A 23523-nucleotide genomic window follows, 5' to 3' on the forward strand; every position below is an offset into this window, starting at 1 on the left:
ACCCTCTTCTTCCTTGGGGGTCTTGGCATAGGTTCTGTTGTTCCCATGCACTAGATTGGAGGCAGTGAGCTCTGTCTTTCTGGTGTTTCTGAGTGGGGCTCAATTTGCCCCAATTCAGTCCTCTCTGTTTGCTCTGGAACTTCCCAAGGATGTGGGCAAGTGGCAGCTCCATGAGCAGCTTGTTGGAAATAACCAACAGTTTCATACATCATTGTATTTTATACCATCTTTGTATTAATCACAAGTAGTTACTAAAATTACTAACTTGTAGATTTAATCATCATCATGATTTATTTTAAACATATTACCAGATTCTTCCTAGTCAGAGTGATGATGCAAGGAACGACAGGCAGAAACATGAATTCTCTCCACATTTAGTTGGATTTATAACAGAGCCCAGTTTATCATTTCTTTTACTAAAAATAGTTACTTACTAATAAGCTGAATTTCGTAGCATACTACTGCTTACTGGAACTTCTTTATTTAGTTGATATTTAACATTCTAGAGGAAATTATTTTACTGTAAATGATTTCACTTTAATTTCCTCGATTAGCTGTGCAACTTTAATAAGCCAATTTATGTTATGCGAAATTATATTTTATCACAGAAGAATTAAATGTGACAGTAATAAGCGTCACCACCTCTTCCTTCCTTAGTTAATTTTGATATATATATATATCCATTTACGCTCGAGATGTCTATCGAGAAATAGGGAAGAGGAGGAAGACAAGAGAACGTGACCAGCGACGACACGATTCGGACGCCATTGACAGCGTGCAGCAGAGACTACGTTTCGATTGAACTTATTTTCGCTCCCACGACCAGTAGAGCGGTGCCACGTTATCTGGCATATTATAGCCGTGTCCCAGACTAGTATATCTGCAATTCCATAGTCAACGCCTTTCACGCAGCAGCTGGAGGATGAAGGATTGCTCAGCTCTCTACATCAACGGACACGCGGCTCGGCAGCTAGGTTCACCTGTTTGTTATCATGTGGCCACAGTTAACATTTAGGCTAGTTGTCGTTAGGCCGTATGTAAAATAATAAAATCCCGTACGTGTCTTCAGTAATTTTACAATCTAAATAGATGATTATTTTCATCATTTCTGCAGTAGAAATTTACAGTACTTGAATATAAATTGCACAGATATTGGCTGAAGATTTCTACAGTTATCCTTATAACTTAGGATGTATTTGTAGTTACCTATTATGTAGAAGATTTCTACATTGTAATTGTCTTCCAGTTCCAAGTCGACGTCAACCGAGGTGCTAGGCTTCCCCACCTTCACTTGCAACAATTTGCCCTATGCAACACGTCGTCGGTGGAGCATGGCAACCAATTACACCTCTCTAGATTTACAGGGGCCTCGTAGCCTGGTGGATAGCGCGCAGGATTCGTAATTCTGTGGCGCGGGTTCGATTCCCGCACGAGGCAGAAACAAATGGGCAAAGTTTCTTTCACCCTAAGTGCCCCTGTTACCTAGCAGTAAATAGGTACCTGGGAGTTAGTCAGCTGTCACGGGCTGCTTCCTGGGGTGTGTGTGTGGTGTGAAAAAAAAAAAAAGTAGTTAGTAAACAGTTGATTGACAGTTGAGAGGCGGGCCGAAAGAGCAAAGCTCAACCCCCGTAAAAATACAACTAGTAAACACAGCTAAGCTGTCCCTTTTTTATCTGTAGTAATAACTCTGTAGTTACAATTGTGATCTCCCAAAGAGATCAATTACATTAACCCATTGATTTACATCCACCGTACTATTCTATCCAGTAGTATATTGAGGTGCATTTACCTCCAATTAATATTATATAATCAACCTTGTTTACTTTCATAAGTTATTTACTCTGGTGAAGAACCAGCATTAGAATAATGCTAGGAATGTATTAATCTTTTAGCATGTAACCCCCAATTTTGTGCAGGTTAATTTGACTCCATTTATATAAGAAATACAGTTTCACTAAGATCCATAGGACACTAGTTCTTGGGATCAGTTTAATCCATTGTCTCATTTTGTTTTCCACTTTTTTTCAAAAAGTGGTGGTCCTTCATAGCTATCGAAGTATTTATTTAATTACAAGTTACTGGAGTCAGGTTTTCCCCCCACAAAGCTGCCTATTCTTGCCGGGGTTCTTACTGCAGATGACTCCAGGGGCACATTTGCACTTTGCTGCAATCTTGAGTGTCTAGGTCCTTGTAGAGGGGCTTGCTGAGAGTCTCTGTGAGGACATGGCTTTGCTGGGGTTTGCTTTTTAAGCGAAGGCCTTCCAACCTACGGTTCCAGCCCAGGTGGCCTTACCCAAGATGCTCGTCCTTCTCCTTTGGGAGGTGGTGGTCGAAGACCAGGCTCTGGGGACGCTAAGCCCCGGAAGCACCTCAAGAAAGCACCTCAAGGTGGTGGCCGCATTTTCTTCAGCCCTCATCACATGTTGGCAGGCCATGCTGGCACGTTGTTTAGTTTTGGCATGGTCTTTTGCCCTTCTGGCCGCCTCCCAGGCTGTGTGGTACGCCTTGAGGAGGAGTCAGCTTCCTCTGGGCTCAGCATTTTGGATTCACTCTGATTACTTCCCAGTGGTTCATTGCCTGAACCGAAGGGGGTCTCTTCGGTCCAATACCCTGTGGAGGAGTCCAATACCACATGATCCTTCATGTGGCTTGCCTTCTGGCTTCTTAGGGAATGGTTCTATGCATGGCTCACATGCGGGATGTGTCCACCGTCCTAGTGAGGCTCTTGCAGTGAATGCCTTTCTACTGATCTGGTTGTGGCGATGGTGCTTTTCCCTCTTTGCCTCCAGTTCAGTTGTTCCTCCAGTTGTTGGCCAATTTGGAGTCAAAATCAAGGAAGGGTGATCCTTTTGGCTCCTTGGTGGCCGGCCCAGCCTTGGTTTTGGTCGCTTCTAGCCCAGTGTCCAAACTCGGGCATTTTTCTGTGACTTTTCTTTTCCAGCATATCGGCCCAGAGGTGTACTTCGCTGGTTCATACTTATCCTCTGATCTATACTCCTTGTGAGCCTCCAATTTTGTTTTGGTGGCCACCTTCTTGATGAAATCCATTTCCTTGGTTCCCTGTTTCATAGCTTGCATTTCCCCAGGTTGTCTGCAGTGTCATCAAGTTTAATCAGCTTGTGGTCTACTCTCAGGGCCCATGGCATTTGTACATATGCTGTATGAATTGCTGTCTTTTCTACTCTGTCATGGACTGTTATTCGGGTTTAGGGGGTTTGGGCATTCTGCCAGAGTGCTAGTGGTCCGGATTTTAGTTATGGTTCCTGGTCCCAAACAGTTATGTGTAGTTTGGGCTGTGTTACCCAGCCTGGTTTCCTCTTCTTTAGCTTAAGTGCCTGCCGCCTTTCCACTTTCCTGTGCATCCCTTTCTTGTTCTCTGTGGTTAGAGTAGATTTACGGAATCACAAGGGACTCCCTCCAGAAACCCAGCATTAACTGTAATGAAATGTCTCCGTGGTGTAGTGGTAAGACACTCGCATGGCGTTCCGCGAGCGCTTTGTCATGGATTCGTATCCTGGCCAGGGAGGATTTACTGGGCGCAAATCCTTAACTGTAGCCTCTGTTTAACGCAACAGTAAAATGGGTACTTGGTTGTATGGGTACGATTCTTCGCGGCGGGGATCGTATTCCAGGGACCTGCCCGAAACGCTACGCGTACTAGTGGCTGTACAAGAATGTATGTGACAACTCTTGTATAAATTAGAAAAAAAAATGTCAACTTCTGGAAAAGTCTGGATGGTTCATCATGGGTTTGTTCATCAGGTCTAGAACTGATGTGAGGAGTCGGCTGGGAGCTGGGCCTGGGCCGCCTAGTTGAGGTAACCAGTACTAATGACTCCTCTTTAGCTCATTTAAAAGAATCCCTTGTTCCATGTGACCCAGCGGAAGTTTGATCAAGATTTTTCGAGACTTCATTTTCTGTGAACCTACCAGTTGTCTGTAAAGCTGCACTGACTTTCTGGAGGCTTCCTCTGGATAGGTGGCAAATTGTCATCAGCTCTCTGCACTTCTGTGAGCTTCAGGAGACACCAGGACTCCTCCAGCAATTGGCATTTCATTACATTCAACGCTGGGTTTTCGGTTTATATTTATAGCTTATAATGAAGAATAATCAATTGTTGTTCGCATAACAATTGCTGGCAATTGGCATTACATACTTGAACATATATATTTTAGTATGAAATAAGTGTTTATGCATGCACTTTTCCATTTATATAGTTGTGTGTATTCAAAATAAATATGGATAAAGAAAATTAAAATAATGTATGGATAGAACATACGGGTATTTAAGAAACTAAGAAAAATCAATCGAGTATGAACACTTGTTTCTGGTTGCTGATCAGCAAAACTGCAATATAAACAAAAGGCACACTTTCAAATAACATCATGCAATTTAATTTGTTCAGCAATATGACAGGAAATGTACTACCATACAATTACAGTACAGAACTGTACCAACCGAGATGCTGGTTATTTCACAACTTGGTTGCTGTACCTGGGAAGTGAGCTCCAGCGTTGGTTTCTTTTCTTTTGCTCTGAGCTCTGAGTTATTCCAGCAGTGGTTAAGCAGAAGTGTAGTCACATTGGGCAGCAGATCATGCTGCGGAGCCGTCCAATTTGATATCTGACTGAAATGATGCCTTGTTTACAATAAATTCATGTTTTATATTTTTTACCAATGATTTTTGCTTTTACATTGGTAGATTATAACTTACAGCAGATGAATTAATTCAAAATTAAATTTGAAATCACAATCGTAAGCGCCATCACCAGGTACCTGACACAATGAACAAATTGGAAAAGGTGCAAAGACAAGCCAACAAAATGGCTTCCAGAACTGAAAGACAAGAGCTGTGAAGAGAGCCCGTGTTAAATATGCCAAAGCTAGATGATAGAAGAGAGGCAAAATGATAACTTAATACAAAATAGTAATGAGAACAAACAAAATTGATAAAGTAGAATTCTTGGTATGAGCATCAAGAACAAAAGGTTATATATTTAAGCTATGTAAACAAAGCTGCCAAAAAACCAGCATTGAATGTAATGAAATGCCATTTTCTGGGTGAGTCCTGGAGGATCCCTGGAGCTTACTAGGCTGATATGCTAATGTCAGACTTTGGCATCAGTCATGTGTATGAAGTTCTTATGGGCCTACCGGGGACCACGAGCCAAAACCTGGCCCCCTCTAGAGAGGCAAGGGGAGCAATGGCCTATAGAAACCCCCGTATGATTGGAAGCATTCTATGTCTACCATCGACCGGGTTAGGCACCCAGAAAAGTAGGCGTTCCAAAACAAACCCCTATTCTGGTAAAAATTGCAACCAAAAGCCGAACGAGTGGATAGAACTCCCCAAACAAAAACGAGCAAACTAGTATGACGTCACCCGTCGTTGCGCTGCGGTCTGCGCAGCTACCCCCTCTCCGGGAGGGAGAAGGGGGTAGCCCCAGACCCACAGTGCCAGCATTCCACACCTCAGTTCTGAGGCTGCATGTGAAAATACGCAAATAAACTGCTGATCGGAGGGAGGGATGGATGCTGTAGAGTCTCCGGGACTCGCCCAGAAAATGGCATTTCATTTCATTCAACGTTGGTTTTCTGGGGTAAGCCCCTACAGCTCCCCGGAGCTAACTACCCACAGATGACAGAATAGGAACTTAACCGGGAGGTGGTTGCTGCTCACTCCTCAACCTGAAGTCAGGACAACTGGCTGCATCCGGCGACACAGGCCCATCTGGGCCCAGGAACGTTTACAAGGTAACGAGCAGCCAGGACCCTGTTCAACCGCCAAAATCCCAGCGCCTGAATGTCAGCCCAGGACATATTGTCAAAGACGGCGGCAAGAGCCGCGAACTTGTGAACGTCATGGGCACGAGGATACCCCGCAGGCTGGCTAGCCTTAATAACCCTTCGGACGACTTAGGAGAGCCGCACTCTTGAACAGGGAAGAAGGGAAGAAGGGAAACCAGATTAACCCAAAGCGCATCAACAGACACAGAAGCCATGGCTCACAAATAACTGTGGAGAGCCGCAACCGGACACAAAACATGATGCACCCCCGGCCTAACCAACCAAGCATCAACAACCCGGGGACCCCTCTGGAAAGCAGCAGTCTCATTCTTCGCCAGAAAAGAAGGCTCCAGATGGCTGCAGGCCATCTGCAGCCTTCTCCTTCTGCAGGAGAATGCTGCAGATGAACAAACCGATCTCCCTGACCGAAGAAGCAGAAACCTCTGCGCCAGAAGAGAGCATGAAGCTCACCAACCCGGCCTCCAGAGGCCAACGCCAACAGGAAAAAGAGCCTTTGAAAAACAATCCAGAACCGAAGGGGCCACAACAAAACGAGGAGAAGAAAGTAAAGAGAGCACTCTGTCCAAAGACCAGTCCAGTGCAGGTGGCGCATGAGCAGGCCGGAGGTGAAACAACGCCAAGACAGCTTGCGAAATGGCGCAAATGTGACATTAATACCGAAAGCAAGGTGAAGCAGCTCTGCCAGCACCGCACGATATGAGGCAACAATGTTAGGCATAAGGAGACGGTCCTGGAACAACCAAGAGAGAAAGGACAACACCACCCTAACAGAAAGCGAAGAACAATGATGAAGTCGTAAGAAGAACCAGAAAGACCCCCAGGAAACTTCATATTGCCGCCGAGATGAAGCCCGCAGGTGGGACACTAATAAGGAAGGCACCTGATCACCATAGAGATGATGATAAACTCGAGTCAAAAATACCATACGTGAAGACTCGAGGAGAAGATCAAACCATACACGTGACTTACCGGTCCGCTCTGCTAGAAGAGGCAGAGCCGCGGGAAAACCTCCGGGTTCAGACATCAAGGAAGCAGCGTCTGAAACTATGGCTGGGCTGGCCACCAAGGGGCCAAGAGGACAACTCTCCCTTAGTAAGTCTCCAAGCGAGTCAGGACCTGGAGCAACAGCTTAACCAGGGGAAAAGAGGTACAGGATCCCCCACCTCGACCAGTTCTGCCAAATGGTATCGACCCCGACGGCCTCGCAGTCGGGAAAGGGCGCCACATACAGGGGAAGGTGCCGCGATCACGCTGATACAAAAAGGTCCACCTCGTCCGAACGTCTGGCAAAGCCAACGGAAGGAGACGGCGTCGACCGTCCATTCCTTGGAGAGGGGAACGAAATGAAACAGGCCATCAGCCAAGACGTTGGACACTCCCCGCACGTGAACTGCCAGGTGAGCCAAACCCCGAGAACTCGGCAGACGAGTCACCCGAAGCGACCAGTGCCAAAGAGTCAAGGACCGCATCGAACCCCACCGGTTTAGACAATGAACCACCGAGGAGCAGTGCGAATAGAGCCGGATCGTCGACCCTCGGGCGACTCGAAGCCTATGAAGAGCAAACCCATGACTGCCAGGTGAGCCAAACCCCGAGAACTCGGCAGACGAGTCACCCGAAGCGACCAGTGCCAAAGAGTCAAGGACCGTATCGAACCCCACCGGTTTAGACAATGAACCACCGAGGAGCAGTGCGAATAGAGCCGGATCGTCGACCCTCGGGCGACTCGAAGCCTATGAAGAGCAAACCACACCACCGCGAACTCCCACACAGTGCTGTGGGCTCGACGGAAGGACGGATCCCACTGCCCCTGGCCAGCCTGGTGAGCACTGGTCACAAAGCCCCAGCCGAGAGATGACTCATCCGTAAACACATCGATCAAGGGCTCAGGTAGGTGCCAAGGCACTGAACCCCGAAAAACCCGAAGAGAAAGCCGGCGACGCAGCAACCGACGCAAAGCCCCCCGCAGCAATCAACCTAGAGCGTTGCAGCAACCTAAACCTAGCATGCAATGCCTGCGCTGCCTGTACCCAAATAATATCACAAACAGATTGGGTAAACTGAGTCACCAGCAAGCAACAAAACTCGCAGGACTCTGGATCGAAAGTGTCACTGACCCAACAGGCAGAGTGACGGGGGCAAAAACAGTGCGTCACCCTGAGACAAGGGGACAGAGCAATCCTCGAACTCGTACAAAGTGAGGGGGGACTTAGGGGTCACATCCATTGAACCCGCACACCCCCGAGGGGTTTCCCAGGGTCCTGAGACAGAACTCATGCTCAGGGAAGCCCAGGCAGGGTACTGCTAACCGGTGCCCAAGTCTACCAAACAACTTTCTAAGAACTGAATCCCCCCCTTCCCCAGGGTCGTGTACACTCACGAGGACCAAGCAGGGGGTACCACTGAAAGAGAGAAGAATACTCAGTACACAGGGGGCAATAACCAAGGCAGACCCCCACCTGGCAGGCAAACAAAAAGAAAAGAAAACCCGGCAAGAGGACAGCGTACCCAGGCAGAACAGAGCCGGCCGCTATGATTGGTGAAAACAAGCTGCACAGTATCCTGCGCCCCTTACCAGTGCAAACTGCCCCCTACCCCAAGGCGAACAAGGGAGACAGAACATCCGAACACACAAAGGGCGGCCAAAAACCAAGCAGTAAATGGCCTAGCAGAGACAGTACTCAAGGAACTTGTGGAAGGTGGCCCCAAGCCCCAAGGGCAGTACATACTGAGCACCTAGGAAAGGGGACTCTAGGCGCATGCAGCCCGAGTACTGAAGAATAACTCCCGGCTCGCGCACCACCTAGAAGACAGACACCACACACAAGGCACAGTGCTGAAACAACCACTAGAGCCAGAGCACATGACCGTTACCTATAGCATCAGCCTCAGAACTGGGATATGGATGGCCGGCTCGTGGGTCTGGGGGCTTCACCTTCCCCCTCCCAGGGATGGGGAAGGTGCGCAGACGGCAGCGCGGCGACGTGTGACGTCATACTCATTTACTTGTTTCTGTTTAGGGAGTTCTATCTACTTGTTCGCCTTTTGGTAGCAATTTTCACCAGAATAGGGGTTTGTTTTGGGATGCCTACCTTTCTGGGTGCTTAACCCGATCGATGGCAGAAATAGAACGCTTCCAACCACACTGGTGTTTCTACAGGTCATTGCTCCTTGTGCCTTTCTGAGGGGGCCAGGTTCTGGTTCATGGTCCCCAGTAGGCCCACAGAACTCCATACACATGACTGATACCAAAGTCTGACATTAGCATATCAGCCTGGATAGCTCCGGGAAGCCGACGGGGCTTCCACCAGAAAACAAGGTAACAAGCAAATCGTCACCAACCTGATGCGCCACTCGTTCGTGTCGCCGCCCCATCGAGCCAGCCGCTAGACCGCCAGTTTAGAGACTGATCAAACGGCAACAAAAACCGCCGACCGGAGGGAGGGTGTTAGGGAGCCTTCGGGGCCCACCCAGAAAATGCTGTTTCGTTACATTCAACGCCAATTTTTTTTAGTACTTTTATAGGTGGTTTGTCTCAGCATTGATTTGGTTTATCTTGATTCTAATGTGCTCTCTGCAGTGTAGAGGACTGCAAGAGAAATTTGCAGAGGCCCTTGTCTCCAGTGGGCAAAAAGTCTCACATCTACCTGGTGTTGTCCATTGCAAATGGTGACAGATAGATCATAAGCACTGAGAGCTATTGAGGTGGCATCATGGGTCTTTCATTACCTTAAACATTATTTCTTGTGTAATTTTTCCTCCACACTGAGTAATATGAGTGTACCAAAATTAAATACATTAATTAATTACAGTAATAAAAACAAATTATGGATAAGGTACAGTTACTGACCTGTGGTTGAACATAACTGTGTGTAGTGAAGGGAGGTCCACTAAATCATCTAAGGTGAAGGAACTGATGTTGGCATGAGCAATGGTGAGGGTAGTTATCAGAGGCAGCTGTTCCTCTGACAAATGTAATGTCACCTCCTTCAGGGACTTAAGGCCTTTGCACAGAACCTGCCATATGTACTTTTCATAAATACAACAACATATAGTTTTCATTAATTTACAGTACAGTACAATATTTTATTCAACGAATATCCACAATAAAGTAAAATGGCATGATGTGGTTAGCAATGCAAAATAATTTTGTTTATCAATGATTAAGACCTATATGGAAACATTAAATAAAATTGCAACAGTGAAGAGTATTTTTTAACAAAAATACTGTGGCTTTTTTGCCACAGTATTTTTGTCCCAGGCCCACTTGGAAGAAATCAGGATAAGGATTTGGGATAGGACAGGAGAAAGGGATAGCGAGTTTTAAAATATACCTGGAAAAGATACCTTCTGAAGAAATAAGATTTAAGAAATAGATAAGATTTTTATACCTACTGAAGAAAATATCCGGATCAACATCCTCTAACTTGTTCAGTATTTTAAAAGTTTCAATGAGCTACCTAATGTCATGACTGGTTTGCAGTATTGTTAGCCTGTAACCCCTTACAGTTGTTGAAGTAAGTTATTAATTTAACGAGATTACAGATGACCTGAGATATATGAACCTTGGAACAGGGAGCCAAGGAAGAAGAATCAACCCACAAAGCTTTCACCAAGGCAGTATCAGTGGCACAAAGGTGACAAAGAACTGCCACCATGTATAGCACATTATGCACCCTTGGGCAAACTAGTCAAGCATCAGCAACAAAAGGACTCCTCTGGAAGCCCACTGACTCATTCTTAGCCAAAAAACCAGCGTTGAATGTAATGAAACGCCATTTTCTGGGTGAGCCCCGGAGGCTCCCTGGAGCTTATCGGGCTAATATATGTTATATTAAACCGGGACATTAGCAAAGGAGTTCAGACCTACCAGGGACCAGCGCCAGAACCTGGCCCCTTCAGAGAGGTTTCAGGGAGCAATGGCACTGGAAAACCTTCTTGTGGTTGGGGTTTTCCTTATCTGCCATCGACCGGGGTCAGGCACCCAGAAAGGTAGGCATGACAAAACAAACCCACATGGTAAAAAACTAAAACAAAAAACCAAACAGAGAGGTAGAAACTCCCTACAATCCCAAGGAAACAAGCAAACATCACATTTTACAGCCGCGCCGATCGTCCGCGCAGCCCTCCCCACTCCGAGAGGGGGAGGGGGGAGCCCCAGACCTACCGTGCCGGCTGCCAAGCTTCAGTTCGGAAGCTAAGCTTCAACGAACACGAAAAAACCGCTGACCGGTGAGAGGGAGGGTTGCCAGGGAACCTCCGGGGTTCACCAGAAAAAGGCGTTTCATTACATTCAAGGCTGTTTTTCTGTGGGGAGCCCCTACGGCTCCCTGGAGCTTCATACCCAAAGAGAAGGAAAAGAAAGGGCTAACCCGGGAGGCGGCCGCCACAAACTCCGCAACGCGAAGCCAAGACAACAGGATGCAACCTGCGACCCAAAGCAACAAAAGCAACAAGAATGCACAGGAGCAGACGCGCATAAAGAATGGGCGGCCAAGAACCTGTGCGACCTTCAATTCCCTGCACCCAAAATGAGCCCTAGACGTCACCAACACAGCAGCAAAAGCTGCAAACGTCCGAACAGCACGAGCAAGAACACAGACCGCAGGCTGGAAGACTGAAAAACTCTGCGGACGACCTGGGAGACCCGAGCCCCGAAACAGAGACGAGGGGAACTGGATCAACCAAAGCGCTTCCCTAAACACAGTACGCAGGTAACGGCAAAAAGCGCAAACGGACAACACAGGATGCACCACCGGCCAAACCAATGAAGCATCAATAACCCAAGAACCTCTCCGGAAACCAGCCGTCTCGACCGTTGCCAGGACGGAGAAAGGCTGCACACCTACAAATCTACCGCCAGTACCAAGGAGCAGAAACCTGAACCGAAGGGGCTACCACAAACTGAGAAGAAGAAGGCACACTGATCAAGGACCAGGACGGCGCAGGCGATGCATGAGCTGACCGGAGGTGAAACAAAACACGAGAAAGCGTACGAAACGGGGCAGATGTGACGTCCACCCCGAATGCAAGCCGGAAAGCCGGAGCGGCTCCGCCAGCGCCGCATAAAACGAGGCAACAGTAAGAAAACATCAATTAACTGTAGTCCAGAAAAACCCAAGAAAGGAAAAGACAACCCGATGCGAAAGAGAAGACAACGTACAAAAAGCAAGAAAAAGTGCATAGAAACACCAGGAATGTCATACTGTCGCCAAGACGAAGCTCGCAGGTGGGACACCGTCAACAAGGCCACCTGAACACCACAGAGATGGTGATACCCACGTCAAAATACCAGACGCGAAGAGCCGAGGAGAAGGCCGAACCAGTCACGTACAGGACCAATCCGACCTGCCGAAAGAGGCGGAGCCGCGGGAAAACACCCTGGGTTCGGACACCTATCAAGCAGCGTCTGAAAAGAAGCCGAGCCGGCCACCAAGGAAACCATAAGGACTGCTCTCGTGGGAATGGGCTGCAACCGAGCCAGAACCCAAAGCAACAGCTTAACTGGGAGAAGAGGAACAGGTACCCCCACCTCGACCAGTCCTGCCGAAAAGCATCCAACGTGAACGCCTCGTATGCGAGTAAGGGCACCACATAAAATGGGCGACGCCTAGACCACGCCGACTCAAAGAATGTCCATGACCAGGAGTCCATACGTCCGGCAGAGCCAACGAAACAAGTCGGCGACGACTGGCCAATCCGCGAACAGAGGAATGAACCGAGACAGCTTTCCGCCAGGACGCAGGACACACCCCGGACATGAAACTCACGGTTAGCCAAACCCCAAGAATCCAGCAAACGTGCCACTCCAAGGAACCAACCCCAAAGGTCAAACACCTAAGAGAAACCCTGTGGTTCCGGCAAGAACTGCCAGAGAACAGTCCGAATGGAGCTGAATGGTAGAGCACCGAGTGACCCAAACCTTCCGAAGCGCAAACCAGACAGCCACGAACTCCCGAACCGTGCTGTGAGCCCAACGGACGGACAGACTCCACCATCCCCGGCCGACCTGGTGAGCACTGGTCACAAAGCCCCTGCCGAGAGATGACCCGTCCATGAACACATCGAGCGAAGGCTCAGGGAGGTGCCAAGGCACGGAACCCCGAAAACCCCAAAGAGGAAGCTGGTGACGCAGCACCAACACAAGATCCCCGGAGGAACGAACTCAACGATTGCAAGAGGCGGAAGGGGAGTCTCCAAAGGAACCAACCAGACGCCAAAGCCAAACCAGACCCCGCGGGCAGACCAGCACGTCGAAGTTCAGACTCCCGCATAACCGCTTGAGCAACCCGGGACCCCCTCATGCACAGCCGAAGGCGGGATCACAGCCGCAGTAACACTTCTGGAGGGAAAGACAAGGAGTGGCCCAATAGCCCTAATCAAGGCCCAGGTCCGAACCCGGGACGGAAACAGATGGAATGGCCTCCAGATCACCAGGAAACCAAACCCGGTGATCTGGAAAGAACCACACTCCTGGCGAGCAGACAAGAGGACCGACTGGGAGCCCACACCAGCCAGTCGTCGAGGTAGGCCAGACACCGAATCTCAAGCAGACTCAGACAGGGCACCAAGATCCGGTAAAGATGCAAAAAAACACCAAGTGCCAATAATTGACCTGGAGGTCCAGGGCCACCATCCAGGCACCTGGCCCCAACAGAAGCCGAACAGGAGACAACAGTCCTCCGAGGAGGGCATAGAAACCAAGGCGCAGACTGAAGTCCAGAAGAACCACAGATTCGAAGGCCCATGTCTGCAAAGAGCAGACGGGAACCCCAGAAGGATGGGGCGGATCGACGATGCCCAACGCACCCACCAAGATGACATGACGAAGCGCAGGGGAAGAAGCCCACCCCGCCAGCTCTGAACCCCCCAAAGGGGGAGAAGCCGTCCACCACCGCCACCAAAGGCCGGAAGACAATCAAAAGCGCCCATTAACAGCAGGACCATACGAGAGTCAACAGAGCAAGCTGCTCCCCCAGCGCCCCGTCAACAGAGAAGGGAACAGAGCCCCTTCCTAAAGAAAAAGTACACATACACATATATACATATCATGTATATACACAAACACAGATACACAAGGTATGTGACACACGTGCATATGCACATGCACATGTGCACACACACACACAGTGTATACATGTACATGCGTACACACAAACATACACTTGAAAAGAAAATTACAAGCTGCCGGCCAGGCAAAGAAGGCACAAAACTGCATCAAAAGGGGCCACCTCGACAAAACCTCAAAGCCCCAGCACGACCACAACACATGCCAAGACCCAAAAAGATCAGTCTGCAAGCCAGGAAGACCCCAGAACACCAGAAGGCAGAAACTGGGTCACACACGAGGAAACAAAGCCCCCAGAACCCGCAAAGGGGCCCAAGAGGAAGAAACGTCCGGAATGAAACCAAAAAACCCAAAGGAACCCGGAATCGAACCAGGGGGAGGCCAAACCATCACATTTTGCCAGTGGAGAAATACCACAGAAAGGCAAAGCACAGCCCCCAGACAGAACCCCCTGGGAAAACGGTCATAACAGACCGAAAACCGAGGGACACGGTGTGGGAGCAAGCATAACAGCCAGGGGACACCGAGCCCAAACCCAAGGGCCCAGACCCAAACCAGACAAAATGGAAAACCCGGTGTAAAATCAACACTCAAACGTTCCCAGAGGAACAGGCAACGGGCAGAAAACACCAGAAAAGCAAAGAAACGACAACAGGAGAATAAAATCCCCTGAAAAAAAGGTGAAAACTTACCCAAGAAGCTCGCTCACACACCCAGTCGCATGTAAACAAACCGCAACGCCACCCTGGTGGCCACGCCGGGAAACAGGCAGACGAAAATGGCCGCCAGAACAGGGGCTGTGACTGACACTAAAGATACAAAAACACGCCAGCAAAAGTGGGAAGCAAGCAGACTGGATGGGCGAAAAACGCCGCCCAAAAGCAGAAAACCCAGGCAGGGGCAAACCGCCCCAGAACTGCTAGCAGGCATCCCCCACAGCCCCGGGAACCAACAACAGAGGCCCCGGGGCAGAGCCGTCCTCCAAGCCCTCCGCCCTTAAAGAAAAGCAAGAGTCCATGGGAAAGGCAGCAAGAAAGGGCCACTGGTAAGACCCAGAAGCCTTGGCAGGAGGAACCGGCTCGAAAACCTCCATCCCCCAACCACAACAGGGCAGCCCCCGAAAACCGCCCGAGTCTCTGCCCCAACTAAACCCCGCCCCAACCCCAAAACCCACAGACAGTCCGGAGCCGGGAACAGGGAGGAAAGGGGCGAACAGCACCTAACCAAAACGGGGCGGCCTCGGGGCATCCGAGTGGGAAACCAACCTAGCATGTTGCAGCAACCTAACCTAGTTTGCAACACAGATGCCGCCTGTACTCTGAACAGTAATAACATCAGGAGAGTACTGAAGAACAAGCAGAGAATATCTCTCGCAAGACTCCGGGTCAAGGTGTCAGTGACCCAACAGGCAGCATGATGGAGGTAAAAGTGGCGACTGTCACCCGGAGACAAGGGCACAGCAACCAACGATCCCGTACAAAACGGGTTGGAACCCGGAAGACACATTCAATGCCCCCCCCCCCCCCCCCCCCCCGAGCCCAGACGGGTTTCCAGGGGCCCGTAGGCTGACTGCTACAGGAAGCCCGGCCGGGCAAGGTGTTGCTAAACCGGTTGGGGATAGCACTGAAAACCCCTGAGACGTGTACAATCACGGGGGCCTAACAGAGGGCCGCCAAACACTACCAGTGGAACCATAGCCACACAGAGCAGACCCCCACCAGGCAATTGAAAATAAAAACAAAGGAAAAACCCCGCAAAAGTACACCGTCTCCAGAGGCAACAGGAACCGATCGCCGCTTAGGTGGCAGGCTGTGCAACACCTTGACGCCCTAACCAGCACAATACCAATCCCTACCCAGGGCCAAACAAGGGCCCCAAGCCCCAGCTGGCCCCAAGGACGAGGCAAATGCCGAGCAGCAAGAACCTCTTCAGGAATGGTTCCCGAACGCCCCAGGGAAGATAACCCTGTTACGCAAGGGCAGTACTCACAGGGCGCTTAGGGAAGTCAGCCACTAAGCGCATGCAGCCCCGGCACTGATGAGGTACTCCTGGCCACCGCACACCACAACACACGGCAGTGAACGCCACACAAGGCAAACACCGCCTAGGAAACTGAGGCCAGTGCAGCGTCTCTCCCGGTTGACATTAGCTTACGAACTGAAGCTTGGTAGCCGACGCAGTAGGTCCGGGGCTCCCCCCCCCTTCCCCTCTCGGGACGGGGAGGGTTGCGCGGACAATCAGCGCGGCAGTAAAGTGTGATGTTTGCTTGTTTCCTTGGGTTGCAGGGAGTTTCTACCTCTCTGTTCGGTTTTTTGTTTTAGTTTTTTACCATGTGAGGTTTGTTTTGTCATGCCTACCTTTCTGGGTGCCTGACCCCGGTCGATGACAGATAAAGAAAACCCCAACCACAAGAGGGTTTTCCAGTGCCATTGCTCCCTGAAACCTCTCTGAAGGGGCCAAGTTCTGGCGCTGGTCCCTGGTCGGTCTGAGCTCCTTAGCTAATGTCCCGGTCTAATATAACATACATTAGCCCGATAAGCTCCAGGGAGCCGTAGGGGTTCCCCACAGAAAAGAAGATGGCTGCAAATAAACATAATGCCCACCAGGACCAAAAGAACAAAAACCCTACTTCAAGAGAAGTTCATGCAGTGCCCCAACTTTACAACCAGAGGTGAGCAACTTTAGAAAAACTGCATAAATTGAGAGGAAGAAAGGCGAGAACATGGTCAAGAGACGAGGAGGGCTTAGGTGGTGCATGAGCAGGGAACTATATGCCCCCCAGCCAAAGAACCAAACAGAGAAGGTGAAACTATGTGTGACACGGCTTCCAAAATGGTGCTGAGGTAGTATTGATGCTGAATGCATGTAGCAGCAACTCCACCAGTGCTAAAGAAGATAAGAGACAACAGTATTAGGCATAAGATGCCAGTTCAGAAGAAAGACAGAAATGAAAGCACAGTACAGGTACTAACAGAGACAGAAGAATGACGCTGAAGGGATAGGATGTGGCAAAAAGAGCACCAGGCCACTTCATCCTGCTGCTGGGAAGACAAAGACAGGTGGGACATCATTAAACTAGCCACCTGCTTCACCACAGAGATGATGATACAGATGTGCCGAAAGACCAGACACGAAGAGTTGGAGAAGTTTGAAACAGCAAGGTACATTACAGGACTGCTTTTCCGAAAGTGGCGCAGCCACAGAAGTACACTCGGGTTCATACACTGTGCAAGCAGTGCCTAAAACCAAAGCTGACGTGGCCACTAGGGAGCCAGAAGGACTACCTTTCCCTGGTAGGACTCCAACCTGGCCAAGACCCGGAGCAATAGCTGAAACAGGAAAAAGAGGTAAAGAAACCAACACCATGACCTGTTCAGCGAGAGCCTTGCGATCAAGAAATGAAGCCAGACAGAGGAAGGCGCCAATTCTGAGGTGATGCAAAGGGATACACATTGAGGAGCCTGAAACATCTTGCAAAGCCACTTGTGAAGGTGGGCAGGAAGCAAGAGAGCCCATCTGCAAGAACGTTTGACACTCTCTGGATGTGAACAGTGTTGAAAACCAAACCCCGAAAATCCAGTAGACGAGCTACCCACAACATCCAGCCGCAAAGAGCAATGGACCTAAAGCAACTACAGTACTGTACTTGGTTCAAGGAATGAAACACCAGGAAACAGTTCAAATAAAGCCAGAGAATGAAGCCTGGAGGAATCTGAATCTTCTTTAGGGCATGCCACACAGCTGCAGTCATAAGAAATATTGCTGGAACAACTGTGGACATCTTTAAGAGAAAACTAGATAGTTTTCTTCAAGAAGTGCCGGACCAACCGGGCTTTGGTGGATATGTGGACCTGCGGGCCGCTACAACCAACAGCCTGTTGGACCAAGCTCTCACAAGTCAAACCTGGCCTCGGGCCAGGCTTGGGGAGTAGAAGAACTCCCAGAACTCCATCAAGCAGGTATTAAGCAGGTATCAGCAAGACAGCTTAAGAGAGCCACCGAGAGAAAACATCTATAATTTAAGCAAACAGCATAAATAATTACAATAAGTACAATGGAACCTCGGTTGACAACTGCCCTAGGGTACGAATTTTTTGGTGATGGTATACGACGTCAAATTCATCATAAAATTTGAATTGGTGTACGACTGTTTACTTGGAAGACGACATCTGTTCGTACTTGTATGGGTCGAATGAGCACATGGTGCGGGGGGGCGCAGGGCGAGGCACTCTCAATTTGTTTACAAGTCTATCCCCGCATAGTGACAATCGCGACCGCTGTTGAATTCTTTGTGAAGAAGTTCACTGTTTGCCTGCATTTTTACTTTTTTAACATAAAAGTTCTTATTATATATCATGCCATGGGTCCCAAGAAGGTTAGTGGTAAAGTTCAACCTAAGAAAATAATTGTGAGGATGATGATAGAGGAAAAACGAGATCATTCATAGTGAGACATGAGAAGTGTTACAACGTAGGGAAAGAAAAATGTCGCTAGACAGGTTTTTAGTGAGAAAAACAAGCAGTGTGCCACAAGCAAGTCCTTGTGGTATGCAGGCAAAATGTAGGAGAGAGAGTACCCCAGAAAAGTCATCACTACCTGATGTTATAATGGAAAGGGACTCCCTTCCAAACACTAACACCTCTCCTCCTTTTCCCCTCCTAACCGTCTTCCATACACCAACAAGAGTCCTAATACAAGGTAAGATATACATACTGTACTGTAGTTAGTACAAAATGAGTGTTATTCGGTATAAAATGTATTTTTAAGTTAATATTTTTGGGGGGTGTGGATTAATTCAATTTACATTATTTCTTATGGGAAAATTCGTTTTGGTTGACGAAGTTTTGGTTGATGACGCGTCTCTAGGAATGAATTACGATCGTAAACGAAGGTACCACTGTTCTATTTTTGTAGAAACCATTGCCCCAGTAGGTTACTCAAAAATGGAAAGAGAAAAATAGTGTGAAGGTTAAAGTATAGGTGAATAACAAAATATAAGATGCATAAAGTTACCTCAGTGCGACTCTCCTTTTCCTGGTGAGATAAGGTATGGCAGCTCACACTCTTGGTGACAGATATCGGCTTTTCATATGTACTTATATATTTGGTAAATGCCTGCAATAACAAGGAAAGAAAGTTGTAATGCATCAGAGAGGTTATTTTGGAAAAGTTACAAATTATGGTGGCTCTTGGTGCAACATTTTAAATCTTTTTTTTTTTTTTAAATAAGCTTCTCTTCATTTTAACACTATCGCACTCTGTGCAGCTGCGCCACAGACTGTGATATCATGGTCTCGACGTTTTGGGAGAGCACGCTGCGACACCAAAAAGTGTATACTCGTTTCAGTTTTCTCACCTTAATTCTCGTGCTACGTCGTTCGTTTTGGTATCATTGTGTTCGCAATAGAAACGCTTTGTGTAATAGTGACATGAGGCACTGTATGTACTAGCTCTATCTATAAATCCATTGATGTTTTGTATCTCACCTTGTATGTACGTACTTTACCTGAATAAATATTTGATTTGATACGATTTGATTTTAGAATTCCCTATAGGGGTATATGCATATAAGGTCCAAAAGCCCGCCGTGACTCCCCACAGCAAAGTCTAAAGTTGGCAAAGTTACCTGTGAGCGCGCAAAATCAGTAAAATGTGTATACTAGTTTCAGTTTTCTCACTGTATTTCTCGTGCTACGTCGTTCGTTTTGGTATCATTGTGTTCGCAATAGAATTCTCTACAGGGGTACATGCATATTAGGTCTAAAAGCCTGATGTGACTCCCCACAGCAAAGTCTAAAGTCGGCCAAGTTACCCATGAACGAGCACCAATTGGCACACCTGCAGACTAATGTATATACTCGTTCAGTTTGATAACATCAATTTTCGTGTTACGTATTTCATTTTGGTATCAAATTGTTCGCAAAATAAAGGAACGTATTTTAAAACTAGTCCCATAGTAATATAACAATAAATGGCATTTTAGCAAATATTTAAAAATTTGGACCACAAAAGTATTTATTTTCTTTCTGACATTTACTATCTTTCTGACATCAATTTTCGTGTTACGTCTTTTGTTTTGATATCAAATTGTTCACAATATAAAGGGCCGTATTTTAAAACTAGTCCCATAATAATAGAACAATAAATGGAATTTTAACAAATATTTTATCTTTTCGACACTTTTTGACACATCACCACAAAATTAATAATATCTTTCCAGGGTACTGACATCAATTTTAATATTATGTCTTTCATTTTGATATCAAATTCTGCGCAATCTAAAGGCGCTCATTTTGAAACAACCCAGAAGTTGATCAGATAAACATTGAATTTTTACAAATATTTTAATATATGACGCAAGCCATAGTCACTCGCTCAGAATCGGGAGAAAAATGAGTGACGACGGGTGGAGGCCGCGGCGCGATAGTGTTAGTGACCATATCTACAAGTTTTCTTATTACTTTAGTTTACTCAGACCCCAATATGTGAACAAGATATATAATGGAATTTTCAAAGGATAATCTAAAACTTACAAAAAACAGCTACAGTAACCAGGTCGGCTGTTATGTACAAAAAACCAGAACGAAACGTAATGAATGTAATGAAACGCCATTTTCTGGGTAAAACCCGGAGGCTCCCTGGAGTTTACCAGGCTGATATGCTAATGTCAGATTTTGGCATCAGTCATGTGTATGGAGTTCTTTGGGCCTACTGGGGACCACGAGCCAGAACCTGGCCCCCTCTAGAGAGGCAAGCGGAGCAATGGTAGAAACCCTCATGTGATTGGAAGCATTCTATGTCTGCCATCGACCGGAGCCAAGAAAGGTAAGCGTCCCAAAACAAACCCCTATTCTGGTGAAAATTGCAGCCAAAAGCCGAACGAGGTCGGTGGATAGAACTCCCCAAACAAAAATGAGCTAACTAGTATGACGTCACCCGTTGTCGCGCCGATGTCTGCGCAGCTCACCCCTCCCCAGGAGGGGGAAGGGGGAGCCCCAGACCTACCGCGCCGGCGATCCACACCCCAGTTCTGAGGTTGGATGTCAAAACACACAAAAAAACGCCGACCGGAGGGAGGGAGGGATGCCGGGAAGCCTCCGCGTCTCACCCAGAAAATGACATTTCATTACATTCAACGCTGGTTTTCTGGAGTATGCCCCAACGGCTCCCCGGAACTAACTACCCACAGAGGAAAGAATAGGGACTTACCCGGGAGGTAGTTGCTGCTCACTCCTCAACCCAAAGTCGAGACAACTGGCTGCATCCGCCGACCCAAAGCGACACAGGCTCGACTGGGCCCAGGAACGTTAACAAGGTAACAAGCAACCAGGACCCTGTTCGACCGCCAAAATCTTCGCGCCTGAATGTCAGCCCAGGACATATTGCCAAAGATGGCGGCAAGAGCCGCAAACTTGCGGACGTCATGGGCATGGGGATTGACCACAGGCTGGCTGGCCTTAATAACCCTGCGGACGACCTGGGAGAACCACACCCACGAACATGGAAGAAGGGAAACTGGATCAACCCAAAGCGCACCCACAGACACAGAAGCCGTGGCGTTCAAATAAAGGCGGAGAGCCGCAACCGTACACAAAACATGATGTACCCCTGGCCTAACCAACCAAGCAACAACCGAGGGGACCCTTCCAGAAAGCAGCAGTCTCATTCTTCGCCAGAAAAGAAGGAGAAGGTTGCAGACGAACAATCCGATCTTCTCGACCAAAGGAGCAGAAACCTCTGCGCCGGAGGAGAGCATGAAGCTCACCAACCTGACCCCCAAAGGCCAATGCCAACAGGAAAAGAGCCTTCGAAAAACAATCCGGAACCAAAAGGACCACAACAAAATGAGGAGAAGAAAGAAAAAGAGAGCACTCTGTCTCAAGACCAGGACAGCTCAGGAGGCGTATGAGCAGGCCGGAGGTGAAACAACGTCCGAGACAGGCGACTGAGACAGCTTGCGAAATGGCGCAGATGTAACATCAATACCGAAAGCAAGCTGAAGCGGCTCTGTCATTGCCGCACGATACAAGGCGACAGTGTTAGGCATAAGTAGACGGTCCTGGAACAACCAAGAGAGAAAGGACAAAACCACCCTAACAGAAAGTGAAGTACAACGACTTCATAAGAAGACATAAGAAGAACCGGAAGGACCGCCAGGAAACTTCATACTGCCGCCAAGACGAAGCCCACAGGTGGGACACTAATAAGGAAGCCACCTGATCACCATAGAGATGATGATAAACTCGAGTCAAAAATACCATATGCGAAGACTGCAAGCAGCGCCTGAAACCTTGGCTGGGCCGGCCACCAAGGAGCCAAGAGAACAACTCTTCCCTGGTAAGTCTCCAAGCGAGTCAGGACCTGGAGCAATAGCTAAACCGGGGGAAAGTGGTACAGGAACCCCCACCTTGACCAGTCCTGCTGAAAACCGGGGGAAAGTGGTACAGGAACCCCCACCTTGACCAGTCCTGCTGAAAACCGGGGGAAAGTGGTACAGGAACCCCCACCTTGACCAGTCCTGCTGAAACGCATCGACCCCAATGGCCTCACAGTTGGGAAAGGGCGCGACATACAGGGGAAGGCACCGCGACCACGCCGATGTGAAGAGGTCCACCTAGGAGCGTCCGAACTTCTGGCAAAGCGAACGGAAGGAGTCAGTGTCAACCGTCCATTCCGTGGAGAGGGGAATGAAACGAGACAGGCCTTCGGCCAAGACGTTCGACACTCCCCACACGTGAACTGCCAGGAGAGCTAAACCCCGAGAACTCAGCAGACAAGTCATCCGAAGCGACCAGCGCTAAAGAGCCAAAGACTACATCAAACCCCCCTCCCCCGGTTCAGACAATGAACCACCGGGGAACAGTCCGAATGGAGCTGGATTGTCGACCCGCGGGCGACTCGAAGCCTCCAAAGAGCAAACCACACCGCCACGAACTCCCGCACAGTGCTGTGGGCTTGACGGAAGGACGGATCCCACTGTCCAGGCCGGCCTGGCGAGCACTGGTCACAAAGCCCCAGCCGAGAGACAACGCATCCGTGAACACATCGAGTGAGGGCTCGGGTAGGCGCCATGGCACTGAACCCTGAAAAACCCGAAGAGGAAGCCGGTGACACAAAGCCCCTGGGGTCCAAACTCAGCGATCGCGAGAGAGGCAGATGGGACGTCCCTGAAGAAACCAGAACAGCCGACGAAGCCAAACCCGACTCGGCGAGTAGACCAGCGTCGCGAAGTTTAGGCTCCAACACAGACCTGGAAGCACCCCCAGAAACAGGTGCATGCGGGACCGCAGCTGCAGGAGAGACTCCGGAGGAAAAGACAAGGAAACGGTCCGAGAGTCCCACACAGAGATATTACAGGAAAAAGATGGTTGGGTTGACTGCATCTATCTGGACCTAAAAAAGGCTTTCAACAGAGTTCCACATAAGAGGTTGTTCTGGAAACTGGAAAATATTGGAGGAGTGACAGGTACGCTTCTAACAGGGATGAAAAATTTTCTGACTGATAGAAAAATGAGGGCTGTGATCAGAGGCAATGTATCGGACTGGAGAAATGTCACAAGTGGAGTACCACAGGGTTCAGTTCTTGCACCAGTGATGTTTATTGTCTACATAAATGATCTACCAGTTGGTATACAGAATTATATGA

At 48.6% G+C, this 23523-nt stretch overlaps 2 protein-coding genes across 3 annotated transcripts in view; both read right to left on the minus strand.

Annotated features, from left to right (window-relative positions):
* LOC123755962 (aldehyde dehydrogenase X, mitochondrial) overlaps positions 1–23523 on the minus strand; it is a 149254-nt gene that overhangs the window by 111429 nt on the left and 14302 nt on the right. The window lies entirely within an intron of this gene.
* The window catches only part of LOC123755963 (protein singed wings 2), a 76790-nt gene that overhangs the window by 35569 nt on the left and 17698 nt on the right, over positions 1–23523 (minus strand). For both annotated transcript variants that reach the window (XM_069300243.1, XM_069300244.1), the window contains exons 3-5: positions 18891–18992; positions 9660–9826; positions 4496–4628 (exon numbers count right to left, since the gene is read on the minus strand). In XM_069300243.1, coding sequence (XP_069156344.1) covers positions 4496–4628; positions 9660–9826; positions 18891–18992 — 402 coding nt within the window. The remainder of the gene's footprint in view (positions 1–4495; positions 4629–9659; positions 9827–18890; positions 18993–23523) is intronic.

Source organism: Procambarus clarkii, chromosome 43, assembly GCF_040958095.1.
Source record: "Procambarus clarkii isolate CNS0578487 chromosome 43, FALCON_Pclarkii_2.0, whole genome shotgun sequence".
Lineage (NCBI taxonomy): Eukaryota > Metazoa > Arthropoda > Malacostraca > Decapoda > Cambaridae > Procambarus > Procambarus clarkii.